Raw genomic sequence first — 21,885 nt, 5'->3', positions numbered from 1 at the left:
CTAAGCTATTTATCTGATCTGTCTCGCACACAGTTTTGTCAGGACAGTGCTTTCAAGCCTTTGTTGACTGATGTTATAAGAATATCACAAAGTGGCTCACGTGAGTTGCTGGTTTACACTCAGTTCTTTTCAGTTATATTTTAGGACTAAGAGTGGCATCTTTGAGTGTGCTCAGATCAGAAAGAGAGAAACATTATTCCTTTCTCTTTATGTCCTTTTACTTTAATTGGTTTGTTCATTATTTGTTTGTTTCAAGTGGCTATTATATTAAGCCAACTTAGTGTTCAAAAGAGGACCTCATTCATGGGCCATGTTTAGGCAAGGAAAAGGTGTAATTTTTCAAAACATTGTGGCTAGCACTTTATAACTAATATGTTTGTAGACACTAGCATAGAAAGGATTCAGCACCTTTAAAATGTGTTAGCTGATCATGGACAACTCTAGGTCCTTATGGTTGACTATGAACAACTAATACATTTTAATGGTATTGAACCCTGCCTGTATGATTGTTTAAAAATGTTAGTTAAAACTAGGGCTGTCTAGTGATTAAAAAAATTAATTGCAATTAATCACTTTGTTAAACAATAATAGAATACCATTTATTTAAATATTTTGGATGTTTTCTACATTTTCAAATATACTGATTTTGATTACAACACAGAATACAAAGTGTACAGTGCTCACTTTATATTTATTTTTATTACAAATATTTGCACTGTAAAAAAAGAAAAGAAATAGTATTTTTCAATTCACCTAATACAAGTACTGTAGTGCAATCTCTTTATCATGAAAGTTGAATTTATAAATGTAGAATTATGTACAAAAAAAACCCCTGCATTCAAAAATAAAACAATGTAAAACTTTAGAGCCTACAAGTCCTATCAGTCCTTCTTCTTGTTCAGCCAATCGCTCAGACAAACACGTTTGTTTACATTTGCAGAAGATAATGCTGCCTGCTTCTGGTTTACAGCGTCACCTGAAAGTGAGAACAGGCATTTGCACGGCACTGTTGTAGTCGGTGTTGCAAGATATTTACATGCCAGATGCGCTAAAGATTCATATGTCCCTTGATGCTTCAACCACCATTCCAGAGGACGTGCATCCCTGCTGATGATGGGTTCTGCTCGATAATGATCCAAAGCAGTACGTAACAACGCATATTCATTTTCATCATCTGAGTCAGATGCCACCAGCAAAAGGTTGATTTTCTTTTTTGGTGGTTTGGGTTCTGTAGTTTCCGCATCAGAGTGCTGCTCTTCTAAGACTTCTGAAAAGCATGCGCCACACCTCACCCCTCTCAGATTTTGGAAGGCACTTCAGATTCTTAAATCTTGGGTTGAGTGTATGATTACCTGTCCTATGGGCAGGTGAAATATGTGTGCATTCAGTGCAAGGAGCTCCTGGCCCTCAGGGACAATATACGGGCTTTGGAGACCAGAGTGGCTGAATGGGAGGAGCTAAGGGAGACAGAAAGGTACATCAAAGAGACTTTCCGGGACACAGTAGAACGGTCCCACCCCCGGTCTGACAGCCTCCGGGCTGTTGAGGAGGATGAAAGTCCCAGGGAAGGAGAGCATCTAACTGGAGCAGAGGGAAACAATCCCATAGTTGGGACCCTCCTTCCAGATGATGTTGGGGTATCCTCTCACACTGAGGATACCTCTCCAGGGGAGGGAACTCCAGCTATTAGAAAGATACAGGTATTAGTAATGGGCAATTCGATCATTAGAAACATTGATAGCTGGGTTTGCGATGACCGAGAGAACAGCATGGTGACTTGCCTGCCTGGTGCGAGGGTTGCGGATCTCTTGAGACATCTAGATAGGGACTTATGTGTAGTACTGGGGAGGAGCCAGTGGTCATGGTAAAAGTAGGTGCCAATGACATAGGGAAGGATAGGCGAAAGGTCCTGCAGGCCAAATTTAGGCTGCTAGGTAAGAGATTGAAGTCCAGGACCTCCATGGTAGCATTCTCTGAGATGCTCCCAGTTCCACACGCAGGGCCAGTTAGACAGGCAGAACTGCAGAGTCTCAATGCATGGATGAGATGATGGTATAGGGAAGAAGGGTTTAGATTTATTAGGAACTGGGGAAACTTTTGGGAAAGGGGGAGTGTAGTGGGGCAGCTCCCCCACTCCAGCAGAAAAGAGGTTAAAGTCAGCCCTGGGAGAAGGTTGGGGCTGAGAGCTGCTAAGCTGGGCTGATTGGGGAAGCGGCCGCAGCTGGGCCATGCCCCAATCAGGCCACAGCTGGCCTGTATAAAAGGCTGTGAGCCAGAGGCCCAGAAGACTCTCTCTCCAGGCTAGGAGAGAGCAGGGCCTGGCTGCCTGCAGAAAGGGTACTGGGAGTGAAGCAGGGCTGGGGAAAGGCCAGAGGAGCAGGGGAGCTCCAGGCTGGCAACTCCCCAGGCTGCAGGGTACTGGGAGGCAGGCAAAGGCAGCAGGTCTGAACCCCCTTGTCTATGATGAGTGGTTTTTAGACTGCAGTTTGCCCCAGGAAGCGGGGGCTTAGTGATGACTGGCAGTAGCCCAGCCTAAGGCAAGGTGGGGATTAGAGGGTTGGGGGTTCTCCAGAGAGGGGAGACCCAGAGGCAGAGTGTGGGGGTATTGCCAGGGGGCAGCACCCCAGATAAAAGGGCACTGGGTCCGGGAGGGACACCGGGGCCTGGAGAAAAGCGGGACACCAGCATACAGAGGGCGCTCCGACGGCGGGAGAGCTAATTCCCAGAAGGAACCAGCAGGAGACGCCGCACAGGTGAGTCCCGCACCTTTACAGGGAGCCTATACAAGAAGGATGGGCTCCACCTAAACCAAAATGGAACCAGATTGCTGGCATTTAACATTAAAAAGGTTGTAGAGCAGTTTTTAAACTAAGGGCTGGGGGAAAGCCGACAGGTGCGGAGGAGCACATGGTTTGGATATCCCTTAGGGGAGGATCTATTAATAGAGAATCTCTATGTCCTAGTGAGGATGAGAGGATGGAAAATGATAAAATACAGGCAGAGTCTGATCAGAAACAGTCAAATAAAAAGAGTCCCATTCAATTACATCATGTAATGGCAGACAGCTAAAAGGAGACAAGTTTATTAAAGTGAACCAGAGTACCTTGTATTAAATGAGGATATTGATATAATAGGCATCACAGAAACTTGGCGGAATGAGGATAATCAATGGGATACAGTAATACCAGGGTACAAAATATATCGGAAGGACAGAACAGGTCGTGCTGGTGGGGGAGTGGCATTATATGTGAAAGAAAGCATAGAATCAAATGAAGTAAAAATCATAAATTAATCAAACTGTACCACAGAATCTCTATGGATAGAAATTCCATACTCTAATAATAAGAATATAGCAGTAGGAATATTTTACCAACCACCTGCCCAGGCTGGTGATAGTGACTGTGAAATGCTCAGGGAGATTAGAGAGGCTATTAAAATTAAAAAATCAATAATAATAATGGGGGATTTCAATTATCCCCATATTGACTGGGTACATGTCACCTCAGGACACAGGGATGCAGAGATAGTTTCTTGACACCTTAAATGACTGCTTCTTGGAGCAGCTGGTCCTGGAACCCACCAGAGGAGAGGCAATTCCTGATTTAATCCTAAGTATAGCACAGGATCTGGTCCAAGAGGTGAATATAGCTGGACCGCTTGGTAATAGTGACCATAATATAATTAAATTTAATATCCCAGTGGCAGGAAAAACACCACAGTGGCCCAATACTGTAGCATTTAATTTCAGAAAGGGGAACTACACAAAAATGAGGAGGTTAGTTAAACAGAATTAAAGGGTACAGTGCCAAAAGTGAAATCTCTGCAAGCTGCATGGAAACTTTTTAAAAACACTATAATAGAGGCTCAACTTAAATGTATACCCCAAATTAAAAACATAGTAAAAGAACCAAAAAAGAGCCACTGTGGCTAAACAACAAAGTAAAAGAAGCTGTGAGAGGCAAAAAGGCATCCTTTAAAAAGTGGAAGTTAAATCCTAGTGAGGAAAATAGAAAGGAGCATAAACACTGGCAAATGAAGTGTAAAAATACAATTAGGAAGGCCAAAAAAGAATTTGAGGAACAGTTAGCCAAAGACTCAAAAAGTAATAGAATTTTTTTTTTAAGTACATCAGAAGCAGGAAGCCTGCTAAACAACCAGTGGGGCCACTGGATGATCGAGATGCTAAAGGAGCACTCAAGGACGATAAGGCCATTGCAGAGAAACAAAATGAATTCTTTGCATCAGTCTTCACGGCTGAGGATGTGAGGGAGATTCCCAAACCCGAGCCATACTTTTTAGGTGACAGATCTGAGGAACTGTCCCAGATTGAGGTATCATTAGGGGAGATTTTGGAACAAATTGATAAATTAAACAGTAATAAGTCACCAGGACCAGATGGTATTCACCCAAGAGTTCTGAAGGAACTCAAATGTGAAATTGCAAAACTAGTAACTGAACAATTGCTGAGCTGTGTGTGTATATTGGGGGTGGAGGGAAAGACTTTGTATGGCTTCTCTTCCTACCCAACCTGCACGCAGGACAGGATTTGGTCTTGGATGTAGATCTAAAAATAATTCCCAATGTCTGGAACTATGCCTAGAAAGCATGCTAGATGGATTCACTATAATAAATAAAATAAAGACTCTTTGGTTAAAAGGACCATTTAGGGCAACCTACTTCATATGTCATTATTTGTATAAAAGATAATACTTAATCCTTCCCAACAGGGATAAAACTCTATCTCCTTGGCTTTTTGCTCTTGCCATCAAGGTACTTAAACAAACAGCAGTAGTGCCACCAGGCGCCTTCTTTGGGAAGTTGAATAGTGTTGTATGCTGTTACCTCACATACCCTACTACATATCCTGTCTTTTGTCATCTTTCCTGTTCCTCTCTGTAGGATGTGCACAGGATGAGCTTCACTGAAAACTGTCATCCAGCTAACCCAGTGGTTGGCTGAGATCAACATATGAAAGAAGAGCAAGCTGAAGTTAAATGGTTGCAAGACCTAGATTATGCTTGTTAGCAGAGTGAAAGACTTCAAAGAGTCTGAAGCCATGGTGTCTCCAATAGTTTCTACTAGTCAAAGGCACTTACCCACAATGTGTCAAGTCAGTCTATGGTTTAGGAATGTTCACATAGCAGCGTCCATGACAAGTGTGTGTTTTAGGACCTGCCCCTGATAATACATGCCTGGATTACTGCAGTGCAATCTATCTGCACTTGAAGGCACCAGGCCTGAGAAAACTAAAACTGGCACAGAATATAGCTTCAGACTTCCTTAGCAACACAGATAACTACAAGCACATTATATCTCTACTAAGCTCATTTCACTGGCTTCCCACTGAATACCACATCATGTATTTATTTTCAAGGTGTTTAGTGGTTTAAGCCCAGAATATCTAAGGCTAGGTCTACACTACAGCGGGGGTCCGACCTAAGATACGCAACTTCAGCTACGTGAATACCGTAGCTGAAGTTGCGTATTTTAGGTCGGCTTACCTGGCGGTGAGGACGCGGGAAAGTCGACCGCTGCCGCGCTGCCGCCGACTCCGCTGCCGCCTCTTGCCGAGGTGGATTTCCGGAGTCGACGGCAGAGCGATCAGGGATCGATTTTACCGCGTCTTCACTAGACGCGGTAAGTCGATCCCCGATAGACCGATTGCTACCCGCCGGATCGGCGGGTAGTGAAGACAAAGCCTAAAAGAACCAGAAACAGTATGTGGCCAAACCAGCATCATCAACTCTGCATCTCTGTCACAATGGAAATGTCTATGCAGAGGTGCAACTCATCTGTGCAGGGGACAGAGCCTTCTCAGGAGCTGGTCCAGACCTGTGAAACTCACTCTTGCAGGAATCTTCAAGAATCACTTCAAACCTCACTTTCCATTCTAAACACGCAGAACACTTCTTTGAACTGACCTTCACAAATAAAAACACAACACACACACAAATTATCCCCCTAAAGAGAGGATTAGGGAAGCAACCATCTGACAGATACTAGTCACATTGTTTAAGGCACTACTGGAAGGTGCTTAGAACAAGTACCGGACTAGAACGAAAATTTCAACACTACCCCTATCTTAGCCAAGAGGAAGGTTCCTTTTGGCTCACTTAGTAGATCTGCTGCTGTCAGACCACAAATTCTGTTCTCAGCTAGGTGATATGCAGGATATATGGTGAGTTCAGTTAGCAGATGAGACACTCCACTCTTTGGATAAGTCTGTTCCAATATCTGGCCGCCAATTGCCAGACAACTATACCTTCTCTTATGTCACACTTTCTCCTGTGTTGTCCCTCTAAGTCATTAACTATTCCACTTGTGGCTGATCTTTCTCACATGCTTTCATGCCTTCTGAGTCTAAAACCCCTATGCATAATCTCCCACAGTCCTATATTTTTGAATATGTCAACCTAAAGGCCTGATCCTCCTCTCACTGACTTCAATGGTGCAGGGTAGAGCCTCTAGGTTTTAGCAGCCCAAATAACAAAGCACATGGAAAAAGCCTGCTTACTTCCTTAGCTTTATTGATCTAAAGCATTTTACTATGAATAGAGTGTTGCACCCACTAAAGTCTATACATACTTTTAATAGTCCAGAGCATCTGAAAATTATTCCAGTGCATCTTATTTACTGTAACATGTTTAGATTTCCATAGATTAATGGCCTATTTTTGGAAGATGGTTCCATGACGAAGAAGCTGGTTTCTACCAAAAGATGGTCTGGGGGGAAAACTGGGCTCCATATCTCCTTTTACTTCCCATCTCCTCTAAAGAAACAGGAGTAAAATTGACATTCCCATTTCATCCTCCTGGAAGGCTTCTTCATAGACAAATGGATAATCCCTTTATACTTTACAACAGAAACTCCATTTCTCCCACTTTCCTAAATGAAGATGGTAGAATGGCTACCCTTTTCTATTCCCCTCTCTCGAAATACAGTCTCTTGCAATACATACTCTAGCTTGATGAATAAACTTCATGAAGGTTTGTTGGGTTTTTTTTTTTTAATTAAATTGAAATAAAATGAATTTGTTTGAGTGTAGAAGAGTGGACTTATTGCTGGCATGCCCCCTCATGGCCAGGTGTGGCATAGCAGACTAGCTTATCTACCGCACCCTCCGGACAGCTGTTCCAGCCCTACAGAGGTATGACTTTTGTCATGACAGAGCAAGCTGGTCAGATCACTTTGAGTTTCTCCTCTTCCCGTGTAACAGAAAGTCCCACAAAGAAAAGTCTAACAAATAATTCCAAGACCTTGTGTCAGGCCTCTAGCCTCAGACTCTGGCTATAAAGATCCTTACCTTACCTTCTGGCTTCAGCACTTCACAATCCCTCTATCTTCACAGGCTCCACCATCTCTCCAGATTCACCCTTCTTTCAGGGCAGGAGCTCGCAGCACCTCCAAAAAATCCCAAATGAAAATACAAACAAACTGTTTTTTCCTTCCTTGGGCTCAAATTTTTATCCCTCTTAAGTTTTCCCTTGGCTCCATTCCTCACTTGAACACCTCCCTTCACTTCCTGCCTGGGGATCCAAATCCTGCCCTCTTGTCAGGGCTTATTGCTGGAGCTTGCTTCACACCATCCCTCCTGGCATCTTGCCAGCGTTCTCTATTCTGGAGAGGATCCCAAGGCCAACTCTACACTCTGGGCTCTCTCTCTTCAATCCTGCCACTCTCTCTTCTGCCAAAAGAGGAACTGCAGAGTTCTCTCCATGCTATCCCCTTCTACTCTGGACTTCCTCTTTAATTGGGCCTGGCCCACCTCCAGGTGACCTAATTGAGCTCTTCAGCTCTATTTAACTCTTTCAGACCCAGTGTGGATATGCACCCCATTACAGTGAGAAAGAGATTGTATAAGAATGAAAATGGGAGGAGGGGACACACAGATCCAGACTGCTGGCACATGGTACGCATACATAGGCAGAGGACAAAGACTAGGTAGGGAGAAAGGAGCAGTGATCAAATTCTCTTTATATTTTTAAAACTCCCAAAAATATATTAGAAGGGCTGCACCTGCGTTTGATTTGTAATGGGGAAAAACTTGCAGCAGCTGAACATGTGGTGCCCACAACCTTCCCCCCTACCCCCCAACGTGTGATTTAAATGTTAAGGATGAAGTCATGCTCCATACACAGAAAATGCCTGCCTGGAGGACAGGAATTTCTGCAAGGTTCACCTCACACAGTCCTCCAGACTGTTCCATGGGTGGGTTGGTGGGAGGGGTTGCGGAACCCCAACCCTTTCCTTTATAGTAAACAAAGGGTGAGACCCCCTCAAATGCACAATGTCTTGAGATCTACTAGGAGAATCTTACAGATTTCAGGTCACGTGCAGAAGTCCATTCCATTGCCCTCTTTGCCCTGGGCCCCTGTTACTCTATGAGAGCATGAGACTCTCTGGAGCCATGATCTCCCGATGAATGCTGCACCATTGAGTGCGGTCTTACTATGCGGAGAGGCAATCGTACTGATGAGATATTATCCCTTCTACTCCATGAGGCAGGTGTCGAGGAGCCTCTGCAGGAGCAGGGAGTGGGGAAGGAAAATGTCATGGAGCAGCTGCTCTCCTTTTCCACATCCCTCTCTCTCCCTGCCAATTTCCATTAGGTTTGGCTGCCCTCTGCTCATGGTAGCAGAGGACGAGCAAAAAGTTCTTCGCACTTAGAAAAGATGAAGTTATGGGGACACGATCAAGGTCAGAATTTTGATTTACTGGTTATAATCTGGATTATGTAGCTCATGAATAGATACAGTACTTTTATCTATCTGCTCTATTCTTATGAGCAGGGAGTGTACTTGTAATCAGGGCTGTATATACACAGGTGCCAATCAATATAATGCCTTTAAGCATACAGTAGCCCCATAATCTTCCAAGTCAGGCATGCCATTACATACAATGGGACAAATTCTACCTTTAATTCAGTGATTTCAATAGAGTTACTCTGAAATTACACTGTAAAACGGAACCGAATTTGGTCCTATACATGCACTTGGTTGTATGTACAGCACAGTAGATATCTAACAGTGCATTATAACTATACAGAAAAGCCTTGTTTGTAGGATATAATTATATCCAGAGTGACATGGGATATTCTTCCCTATACTCATAATTGAAATGCACATAAAACTGGCTTCTGAAGTCCCAAGTAAGGTGTTTGCTTGCACATTTCTACATACTGCCTGCATATGAAGACACCGCAGGCAGGCACATTGAAATAAACTGTTGTATACACACATATCTGTAGTCACAATCTCAAAATAAAACTTCAGTGTTTTATTCCTTATAGAGAACATTATACAGCCTAAAACAAATCTGTGCAACCTTCATTTTTTTTTTTTTTTTTTAAAGAGAGCACCCAAACACCACCGAAGATATAATCATTTGAAAGACACTTGCAACAAGTTACTAAAATATTTAAGGTCAATCAAATTTTAGTCCTAACATCATTACCAATGTCTCTTGAAAGGTTATAACTTTTACCAAGTAATTTAAGTTTATCTATTTTCAATATTATATACTTAAGAATCTAGTTTCCTTTTACGAGAGAAACCTAAACTTAAAAAAAAAACAAAAAAAAAAACCCACAACCCTTTATTTAGTGTATTATTCACCCTATCTTTTACACTTTAAGCTCTTTGGCATTATAGGAGAAATCATCTGCTACGCACTTGCATCAGGCAAAAGCAGATTCGTAAGCTCTGCCCTTAATCTCTCAGTTTTCTTCCAATTAAAAACAATCTTTCCCCAATACTCTAATTAATACTTACACATTAAAATATTAGGCATTATAGCAGAAATCATCTGTTATATTCTTGCATGCAGCAAAACTAGGTTCGTAAGCTCTTGCCCTTAATCTTTCTTTCAATTTTCTTCCATTTAAAAACAATCTTTCCCCAATACTCTAATTAATGCAAATGATATTCGTGATTAGTTAGTATTATGCTAATCTGAGCCCCAAATTTACCTAAATCTGCATGGTGTTGTCTGAGTACCAGATTGCTTTAGGTTTCTAAGTAAAATTACATTAGCCTGCCAGCTGTACAAAACAACATAATAGAGTAGAAATCCAAGCAAATAATCAAGATTACATTAGTTTTGTTTCTTAATGAACAACTGTTTGCATTAGGGATTACAGACAAATTATGGTTTTCCTCTCTGTACCCAGGCAGCCAGGCATCTGTTGAGAGGCTTCCTTTTTTCCTGACTACCCCTAAATAGATTGAGAGCTAAGGCAGTGAGAGAAGAGTCTAATATTTCATGTAATTGAATTTGTTCCATTACGAAGCAATCATCACTCTGAGGCCCACTGTTAACCCTTAAATTTCTCTCTTCAGCCACTTTCTGGAATGCAGGAGAATATTTTAGAATAGGTAACAAACACTGTGCTTCTCCTCTCATCGCGTAAAAGCAAATTACGTACCTTAGAACTGTACCTGTTTGCAGTTACACTTTAGGCCAGTTTCCAAACCTGTGCTCTTGCAAATCCTGCTGCTTGTTTGGCACAGTTGGAATGCCACCAGTAAGGATTATATACTAACATGGTATTTCTGACTGAGACCTAATAGTCTATGTTAACAGTGAACTTGCAGAAAAAAGTAGCCATCCAGACTTTGGCTTCTGTTCCATGTTACTTGAGCCATGTGAAATTGGGGGCTATAATGAAATCCTTGTATCACAATGACTGCTAATCTTTAAAGTGTAACAAATGAACACCATTTCATGGATGTGTGTGATATTCAGCAGCCCAATGGCTTCAAGTTTGTCCCTGCTTCATGTCAAACTGCTGTGACATGCTTGTTATTCTTTTCTGCTTGATTTAATTATTCTCCTTGTGTACAGGTTTACTCATTCTTCAATGCCCTAATCTCGTCTCCAGAACTCACACTGTGACAGCTCATTACTGTTGGTAAAAATGTAGGACGCTGATAGGAAAAGAAAGGCTCTGATACATTTGCCATTGTATATGGAGACATTCTGATTTCAAGATACAAGTAACGAGTTAATTGCAAATCAATCTGTGGAGTGCAGAATGGTAAAGGACTGATAAATCAGGCAACACATGTTGAATGACAGCACCAAGTAGCAACAGGGAAGTTTTGGACAACTTGCTTTTGTGTGTCAATCCCTATATTGGAATTATGATCACATTTTGCCTAAACAGAAGTGTCAAACACATCACAAGCGCTATTAAGGCACACTGACACTACCTGTTGTGGAATTTAAGAGGCCTGACAAAGTTAAATATAATTCCCTAAAAGATTAAACTAAATAGTTATAGATATTTTTAACAGCAGGTTATGGAATGTCAGCTGACACTATTAACTAACTCATACATTTTTATTTTACAACAAATAATGCACATTCCTGACCGTATCACTTTTCTCTTCAGGTGCCCATTGCCATAGGAAAACAGTCCCCTAAATACTACTCTTTACATGATGACAAATTGCAATTAAATCTGAAGCAAAAAGTGCTTCTCATTTGCAGCCTCTGTCAAATGTCATTTTAAAACTCCATTTCTGTTTCAGTAGCACATTATCTAGGATATTATGTTATGAGAATTTGTGAACGATTGCAAAAAAATGTACAAGTGAGTTTTTAAATATCTCTTCAACACTGTGGGCCTGATTCTCCTCTCACTGATACGGAGTTTACAACAGTGTAAACCCCTATTATCTTTGTTGGTGTTACTCCTGAATTATACTGGTGCAAATGAGATCTAAATGGTCCTTCTACTTTGAATGTTGCCTTAAAACTAATTTAGATGAGGATGTCTCCCTCCGAGTGAGCGAGACTTGTCAGGTCTGGACAGTATTGCTTTCTGAAAGTGTGCAGGGATTGTGAAAACTTAACAGATGAGCCACTCTTCACACAAGATACTAAGAAACAACCTGGAATTTCCAATGGTCTGTTGCTACACTATCACTTGAGATATCTGGAACTGTAAATAGGAGATAGAAAATCTCAGGAACTACAAAACATAAAAGAAAAATCACATTATAAGGCAAGAAAAGTCTAAACTTTATTTAAGAATATGAGACAGTGAAAAAATTAAAATATCTGCTTAGTAAGATACATATTGATTAGGTAAGCACAAGGAAGGAAAATCTAAGTAAATGGCACTATGCTGGTGAATGTAGCTGTTCTGCTAATTCAAGGCAGATTGATAGATTTACTAATTCATTTGTGAAGACACACTACCATACTGTTTGTCAGCCAAACACCTTATGATATAGTGGAAAGTTCACATCTGTATGAAATGCTCACTGTACTAAATTAACCTCATTGTTCACAAAAAGCTAACACGTCATCAGCATTAACACAGCCACTTGAGTATGTGTAAGCTAGTTGTTTTAATACAGTTAGTATATAACTGTGGTTTGTATTATATAACCCTTTTAAATGTCCTTGGGTACTATTACAATAATTAGGAAAAAAGCAACTTTATTCATTCTAATAATAATAAATACTGTTACAGTGCAGTTTTCTCTATAGCTTATTTAGGTAGCATTATTCACCATAACTTCTGGTTGCAAACTTTGTATTAGTTATCTTCCCCAAACAATTATTGTAAGCCAAGCTACACATAAAATCAGAGTAAGACTGATGGCACAGGGGATTTGTATTGGCAATACGGTGCTGGTAAATAACAACCAAGTCATTTCCACTTGATGGTTTAATAACACTCCAGGTGAAACAAATTTCTGGTCTAAGTCCAGGTTTTAGTGGACAAATGTCCACATCCCCAAAACATCATCATAACCAGCAGCCACTGGCAGGGTCAGAACCAAGGACTGAAAATTCATCATACTCCTAGTGGTGGGTCACTACAGCTCATGGCTGAAGCTTATTGACATGGCTGCGCGAGGGAAGCTTGTACTGCCATTGCCTGCACTATAGATGTTCTGTGGATAGATTACTTCAGTCTCCAGGACAGATCCATCCAGTATCTCTAGCGACCACTAAATACACCCAAGAACACACACAAAAGCATAGCCATTGGGCTGGCCTAGCGACCTAGCAATAGTGCTCTGCAATCATGTTCTCACTTCTTGGATTGACAAGGTCCAGTTGTGCTGTGAAGGCCTTCAAACTCCTGGGAGAAGACTTTTCAGTCAGAATGATGGTCGCTGCAATGACAGTCCTTGATGGCATTTGTAGAAGGTGTGTGAGAGAGAGAGAAGAAAAAAGAAGAGGCTCTTCAAAGGCCCAATGGGGACATGGAATCTCCCCTAAGGAAAAAGGCACATAGAACGCTCTTTTTGAACAATAGAAGTAATTGGTGTTAAGTTGGGCTGATGGACAATTTACTGTTAATTTTAAAGCTTTCCCAAGAGGCATGCCACAATTTCTTAACTTATGAACAGAAGGGATTTTCCCATTATATCGTGAACTACAGATGTTACCAGGAAAGGGAGAAAATGGAATAGACAGGAAAATGGGGGAGGGGGCAGAAATAGACAAAATGAGAACTTTAGCATGAGTTCTTCTTTGCTCACTGCCTCACTCAGGGCAGAGAGGGAGATTGTGTCACAGAGTATTATTGCAGTAGTTTCCAACAGCAACCCTCATCCTGATATGGTCATGCATATGCTTCCATACTCCAACTTTGACCTGCAGGAGTCACACACAGAGTTCTCTCACACTGGGAATGGAAGGTGTTAAGTGTTGCTCAAGCAACCCTGGCAGCAAGGATGTTCTGGAGGGCAAAATCCAACCAATCTTCAAGTATGGTGTGATAGCCCTTCAATGGATTTTGCAACAACGTTTAATTTTGCTTTGAGGTAGCAGAGTGCTGCTTCCCACATACCCTGGGGATCAATTTTATTTTTAATGAAAGGTTCAAATAGTATTTCCTGTTGTGGTTAGCTAATGGGAAATTTTAAAATTATTATAATAAAGAAGTGGCAGTTTTATCCCAGAAGGATACATTTAGTACCAAATGTATTATTTACTAACTCAGAACAAATGGAAATGGGTGTAACTTTTTTTTTTTTAATTTTTATATATATCGCATAGAAGAAGTTCTATTTTTCAGCACCAGGTTAGTGTAACTTAGGTCTTGTCTATACTACAGGGGAAATTCGATCAAAGCTATGCAATTTGAGTTACATGAATAGCATAACTCAAATCAACATAGCTTAGATCTACTTACCACAGGGTCCATACTATGCAATCTCAATGGGAGACGCTCTCCCATCGATTCCCCCTACTCTTCTTGATCTGGTGGAGTTAGGGTGAAAAATCGGGACAGGGGGTGGGGGGTAATAGGTGCCTATATAAGAAAAAGCCCCCAAAATCAGGACTGTCCCTATAAAATCGGGACATCTGCTCATCCTAGGTGGAGTACCGGAGTCGACGGGAATGCAATCTGTGGTTGATTTAGCAGGTCTTCACTAGACCCACTAAATCAAGCACTGATGCATCAATGGCCGCTCCTCAATCCCGCCGGTAGGTGTAGACAAGCCCAGAGAGGCATTCCAAATGCTGAATTGGATTGGTTGAAGAGTCACATGTTAACAAAAATGCCCTAGGTTTGATCCAAGATTTGTGTACTTTTAAAATGCTTGTGTGTGTGTTTAAGGGTAAGACATGCACTGTGTTGTGTGTACAATTCTCACACTAGCAGATTAAGAGTAGTTTTACATTATAGTTCTTCCACAGGCAAACCCCTTCATTTGTTCAATTTACTTACATTGGTTTGAGATGAACCCTAATCAAAAGTCCAGATTCAAATGTCTCTGACCTTAGGGAAAAATCCTGGTCTAGATCTGGGCATTGTGGCTACAGTCTATCTCTAGGTCTTATACAGTATTTATATTCCTTCCATGTAAAATGTAATATTAATTGGGATTCCATGGGAATTGTAGTTTAAAAGGATACGAAAATATTTTCCCTCTTATTACTTAATACCCCTTGGAAACTTGACACTGAAATCTGCTTATTCAAATAATTATGCCATTGCACATACACTGTTTTGTCACTATAGGATTGTTCATGGCTGCTGGGGATCCTGGAACTGATTTTGTGTACATTTGGAGGTGGCGGTGATGGTGGGGTAACAGACAATATTGCTTTGTTTAAAAGAGCAAATACTTTAAAAAAAAATCAAGAATTCAAAAGATTTTTTACAAGCAGAGAAAAAATAAGGATGGTCACATTTTGGACCTACTAACTTGACCATGCCCATTTAAAAATATGTAATTATGTATTTTTATTTAAAATTCAAAAATTGCCCTAGTGAAACTTGAAAGATTGCTTAGGGTGTAGCTATATAACTGCACAGACAGGTAGAGATGTTGGTAATAGGTGTAACAGAGAAAAATTATATCCGAATTATTTTGTTTGTAGAGATCTGGAGTAACACACTATTTGTACTAAATGCAATCTGTATAGCTATATCTTCTCTACCAGTATGTTCTAATTTAATACATGCAATATCAAGTGTAGTCAATACTCAATCACCTACTACTTCTAGCAAGTACTTTTAAAGCAACATTTTTTTGAATCTGTGCCACTGTACTACATACACATTAAATTCCAGTGTGCTGGAATGCATCAGATTAGCAATTTCACAAGGTGTGATGGGTCAAACGTGGCAAAAAATCACCAAAATCAGACTCTGAAAATTGGGGTGCAGAGAGGGGAGGGGGAAATGGGGGAGAGTGGGGTTAAGGCAGAATTAGGAGCAATTTAAAAAAAAAAGAACTCTGGGATTGTATGTGAGGATGTATATGATAGAAATAAAATGGGCTACTTAGAAACTTGTCCCAAGACAAAGTGCAAGGCCCAGATCATTTAGTCTATTTGATCATTCCTTACTCCATTAACCAAAGCAAACCTACATACTGTAACAATACACCACAGAGAGCAAAATACTCCTTCAATTATTCTTTATGAACATCCCTAATGATGAGGTCTATACTCTCCCTTGAATTGCTTGCCCTGTGGTAGAGTATGGAGTGGAGAACAGCACCTTGCTGGATCTGTAGTTTGCTGCGTCCCACACAGATCTCTCCTGCCCTGCTTTCTCTGTTTCCTTCTGTTACTAATAACATACCAGTTAAATTATGAAATGACATAACAGAAAGCTATACATAGTCTTATCATTTTAAGCCTGCTGCCTACCTAAACAGGGTGCTTTATTCCAATTCAGATCAGCCTTTTTATGATACATATTTCAGTATACATGAAAATAAGTTTCATTACATGCAGAAATTCTGGATCAATGAGCATAAAGTAATATTAGGGACTTGTGAATTATAGTTGAGAAAAGTTGATAATTGATTGTTTGATAATTGATAATTTATCACAAAAATATTCCCACCCACACTGAAATCTATGCCTGTATGTCCAAACAACAGTTATGGCTGAAAACTAAACAAAGGTGGAACTAATTTATCAATAACTTCAAAACAGCAAGAACAGTTTTAGTCAGAGCTGATTTTTATTAACACATACATGTAATCAAATTACTTTTACAAAGCTATTGGGGTATAAGGAATATGTTTATGAGCTAGCTCTACTAAAATGGTCAAAAATAATAGGAATAGAGTAATTGTAAGTTTGCTGGCTTAGTGGACACAATATGTAATAAGAACTGAAAAATTTAGGGTTTCACTCAGAACTTGCTGGAGCTATTTGACCATACTGATGACAGCAGCCAATCAGAGGAAATAATAGACGTATCTGCTTTAAATATGCAATGTACAATTCTGTTAGTGTCCAAAAAAGGAGCAGAGGAATTTGAAAACCATGCTTGTGAAGACAAGCACACTCACATTTTTCTTGGGGAAGAATACCCAATTTTTAAATCACAACACAGAACTAATATTAAATATTAATATTGAAACCGCCGTGAGCAAGACCTGTCCCCTAGACAAGTGTATTCTGACAGCAAGTTAAATTCCCAGTTACTTTTAGGTTTTCATTTCCTTAGTGAAAGCAGAAATGTCACTACCTGAGCAGTGCTGTTATTTGTAATATTAGTATTTTCTCCAGGAGCTTAAACAGAATTCTTCTTTTCCATAAAGAACATTAGAAATTAAAAATGAATATGTATTCAAGTTGCAGCTTCTACAGATCTGTGGGCAAAGGTCTCTGATTCAAAACAATCTAATTTAGTAGCACATATAATTAATATAGTACACAAACTCCTATATACGTTTATATTATAGACTGCTATATACCTGATTTGATTGACAAATAAAAGGATCTATTCACAGACTGGGATAGAGTTATAAAACAAGATCCAAACAAGTTCATGAGATGCTAATATTTGTAAACCTTGTAGTTAGTCAAACAGAAAAAACCAGTTCCATTGCATGGTTCGTATGTGATTTTGTAGTTAAGCATGCACACTGTTGGGATTTGGATTTTTAAGAATGTAAGGTAAATTGGTAAATTGAACAATAGCTTATGAACGTAACCTTGAGCTACCCTATCCACTTAGCCCTTCTTCGCCTGAAATTTATAGAATAAAGATATTGTGCTTAGATCCATGAATAAGCACAGCATGTTCAATATGTCCGCTGTTGCATTGACATTTGTTTCAAAATCATTTAATTAAAAGTCATTATTGAGAACAAAGGATTCATTAACAAGCTTCACATCTGAACAATTGATGGAGATGTGTTGTGAATATCAGTTTAATCCAAATTAGAAAACTGCACAGATCTATTGCTGCAAAATATTGACAGACTGCAACTCCCTCGGAATGTGATTAACAGTTTTGTAAAACCAAAAAGTACATTAAAGCTTGGCCTTATTATTAAACCTAAAATTGGAATCACCCTTGCACATTATTAATGTTAAGATATATTATGTCTTTTTAAAGCATACTACCTTGTTCAAGGATATATATGCTATTAATAAAGTCTGAAATATTAATATTGGGATGATGGCTCTCTTACAAGATATTTTCTTTTTTAAATTTAAAGTATAGTGTTTTCAAGGTGTAAAATAAAGTGAATTCTTGATAAACGTTTTTTAGTTCTGTTATGATCAAGGCATTACATTAAAAGGAAATGTGCAGTATTTGCAATAAATCCGGGCGTTCCAATAACCACTGGATTATTTCATTTGTTACTGATCTATGAATTCAGTACCTTTTAAGCTATTAAAAACCATCAATTTTTTTAATTCTCTCTCTCTCTCTCTGATATGCACATATACAATTTTAATATCTTGAGATTAGGGTAAAGATTTTGTTGGGTTTATTCACTGTCTATTAGAATAGACAACAAATTACCGGCAACACACAAAACTGTATATGATAAGCTGTTGGCAATACCCTATTAAATTAAATGCAAAAATTAAATGTAAGAAAAAGTGTTTTGTGTTCATAAGTATCATAACATTCATGAAGTCTACCTCATTACTTCATAAATAGAAAAATTTTACTAAAACATCAGAAAGTCTGTCTTTCTGTACATACAGTACATATAACTCTATGTACTATATTCTTAAGAGATTTATATATGATTTCCCCATCATAAAGTTATATGAAAAAATAAACACACTATAGAACTAAGATATACACAAACCTCACATGCATCTAGTTGACAGTTTGTTTTTTAAAAATATATATTAACATTTACTTTCCCTTACACTTGTTTATTGCTGCCTCAATAAAAGTTTCTCTCCCTTGTTTTTTAGTAAAACACGCCCATATTGAAGAACCCACAGATAGAGAAAGTGTATAACTGTTTGCTTGATTTTTTCCTCATCAAATGAAATTTGTTATTATTGCTACAAAATAGAAGAGTCTGAATGAAATAGTAAGATAGGAAACACTTGAACAGTACTATAATACTAAAGCTGAGGACACAGACTTCACTTATTAAAAGCTCATTTAACAACAACAATGACAGAGAGAGGGAAAGAGAACATTGTTTCCTTGATAATTTAAAAAAAAAAAAAAGAAATTTAAACTTCTTTTAAAAGGTGTTATTTTTAGGCACATTCTCACAAAAATTGATTTTGAACATCCAGGCTGCATTATGATTTTAAAATACATAGTTTATCCATAATGAAAGAACATGTTTGTAATGATGTTTGTAATAATAGTGTTTGTTAATTAACTTTTTTACAACTATAAGCAAGGATCGTAGTATAATATTTCCTGTTCTGCATGAAGCATTTGCAGTTCAACATTCCCAATCATACCGGAAAGAAAACAAACTCATGCATTTTTTTTTTACTCAAAACTTCATGATTTATTTATGCTGCATTTTCCTGACATAAACTTTGTGTAAATAATGGACATATAAACAAACTCTGGCATTAGTAATTTGTACATTATGAAGTTCAAACATGAGAAATAATGACCTACTACAAGAGAAAATAATCTATGTTTGTATGCACGAATTTGCCTCAGGTCCTACAATTATAAACATATAAATCAAAAACATGAACTGAAATAAAAAGCATCTAACAATCACTTGATTCTCTACAATATTAAGTAGTGATGAATTTTTAGCTCCCTTTTAAAAATACACATGCAAGACACACTAATGGCATAGCATTTACGTTAATTATCTGTATTTTACAGATTATAGTTCCTGATAAAATATGCACCTAGTGAAAGTATTGATTTCCCCCCCCCACCCCACCCCCGGAAGCAATGCCAGGTTACTGAAAACTATCCATAGAGAAACTTTTATTAAAATAAGGAACAGTGCTCAAAACCCCCCAAACCTTTGAACAAGCAAGATTAATTAAATCTTCTCTGCAAACATTTTAGAGTATCTTCCTCTGAACATGTCAGCCACTTTAATGGCTCATTTCAATAATATACGTACATATAGTACTAAAGTCTGATTAAAGTTTTAAATATGAATCTAAATATACTACCATAAAGTATTAGTCCCATTGACAAAAAGCTGATTCACAAAATAGCTGATCACTCGCTCTCTTTTCCTGAGGAACTACTCTTTTTAAATTAACATGATAGCTCAAACTGCAGTAGCTCAACAAGTAGCAAAGACAGAAAAACTCTCCTCTGCATTGAAAATGAACAGAAATGATCACAAGCAGCAAACACAATTTAAATTAAATACTCCCTTAATATATGACACCCTTATTGATGGCTCATAGAAAACCTCCACCATTAGAAAAAAGAATAAAGTCCTTGTGAAGTAGTGTAGAAGGCAGTAATAATCAGACAGCTTCCTTCTGTCCAGGCACTGGGATGTGCTATCCACTGGTGCTCCCCATACCCACCGGCCAAGAATAAAGTGCCTATTGTCTCAGCACTGTACTAATTGTGAAAAAAACAGCCCATGCAGTAAGCATAATAATTATCCAGACAAACAAGCAAAGGCAATCAAGGAAAGAATGAAAAGGGTAAAAATACATGACCAGACAAAGCAACCCAAGAATGAAATTAATATTCATAATGGAATGTTAGCCAGCAGAAGGTCCCCATTCATGGCATAGCTTTTCATACAAGAGACCTTTTGTCTACAAAAATCAGTATATGAAGAAAACTTCATGTAGCACTGGTGAGAAGAAAAGCTTTTCTTTCCAAAATACTTGCTCCTGGCCACAGTATTTTGATCTAAGTAAAATTTTACTCCTTTACCCGGTCGCAATAAAAAGTTGTCTGTCAGGGTCCACTCCTCCCTGGGTGCTTTCTCTCTCTCTCTCTCTCTCTCTTTTTTTTTTACCCTTCATTTGCAGCTGTATAAATATGAACAAAAAAGCCACGCTTGCCCACACAAAGAAAAAAATGGACTGAATATGCATAGCCTCATTAACTAAATTTAATTATGCCAAGCGGCATATTAATCAGTAGTTGCTCCAGTTACTGTATTCATTGTAAGGGAGGAGGACTCCAAATTAAGGGGAAGCGTGGGGGACAAATGCATACTGATTAGGAAGCTGCTCACAATGCGATACAATACACTTTCTAAATAATTATTCAGAGGAAACAGAATAAAGAGGCAGATTTTTCTGTTTTAAGACCAACTCAAGAACAATTAGCCAAGAACATGATGACATAGCTGCTTTCTTTTTCTGTGATTGCTTCTACCTCCACATTCTCACACCAACCAGCTTGGTGCACACTGTAAAATTTGCATTTTCCTTTTTTTTTTTTGTTAAAGAAGAAAAATCTCATGCTGCCCTTGCTGCCTTTTTAAAAAGAAGGCCCATACCCCCGTCACAATAGAAAAGAAACCCTATCTAATGCACTGTGAAGTTTAGGGATTCCACAGAGTCACTGAACTTGTGTTTGAAACTTTTGCACAGACTCTGAACTTTATAACACGTGCATTGCAACAATGAAGGAGGAGTTCAGAAAAGGGGGGAAAAAATCTTTCGGGGAGAAAAAAAACGTTTTCACGCCAACTTACCATCCACCAGGTCCTGGCTGACATGTCATAACATAGCTGCCATTTTATGGAGCTGTCCGACGCTTTCCCTGCCATTACGCTGTCAGCAACCTTCATCAGATGCAGCTCAATGGAAGATAAGACACCTAATCAAGAAAACATCAGCAGTGCCTTGCTGGGCTACATGTAGGCCAATCCTTATCACACTGCATCATGGGAAAAGCTCCTTTATTAGCAAGAACTCCAACCTCACAGATATAAAGACAAGGATCAGGTTGGTTTCTGGGGTTTTTTTTGTCTGAAGGGATTGGTGAAACTAGCTAGCATTCTTTGTGTATCATGTGTACAAGAGTTTAGTATCTTGCAAGTGGGCGGCTAACTGCTTTGCTGGGCTAGGCAGACTAAAGTTTATTTGCATTCTTCTGTGTTGTATATTGTTTGACATGGTCCGTGGTCAGCTCTGAGCAGATGGGGGGTGGGTATAATTGCTCAGAATTAATATCTCCCCAACAAAGACATAACAGTTTCATTGACACAATCAGGGCAT

General features: G+C 39.1%; 1 protein-coding gene across 3 annotated transcripts in view; it reads right to left on the bottom strand.

Moving 5' to 3' along the window:
• The window catches only part of NFIB (nuclear factor I B), a 332,465-nt gene extending 311,010 nt beyond the window's left edge, over window positions 1-21,455 (bottom strand). For all 3 annotated transcript variants that reach the window (XM_065406897.1, XM_065406898.1, XM_065406903.1), the window contains exon 1: window positions 21,360-21,455. In XM_065406897.1, the coding sequence (XP_065262969.1) occupies window positions 21,360-21,455 (96 nt within the window). The remainder of the gene's footprint in view (window positions 1-21,359) is intronic.
• Window positions 21,456-21,885: the final 430 nt, after the last annotated feature.

This window comes from Emys orbicularis, chromosome 6 (assembly GCF_028017835.1).
Source record: "Emys orbicularis isolate rEmyOrb1 chromosome 6, rEmyOrb1.hap1, whole genome shotgun sequence".
Taxonomy (NCBI): Eukaryota; Metazoa; Chordata; order Testudines; family Emydidae; genus Emys; species Emys orbicularis.
This window is presented reverse-complemented; position numbering and strand designations above follow the sequence as displayed.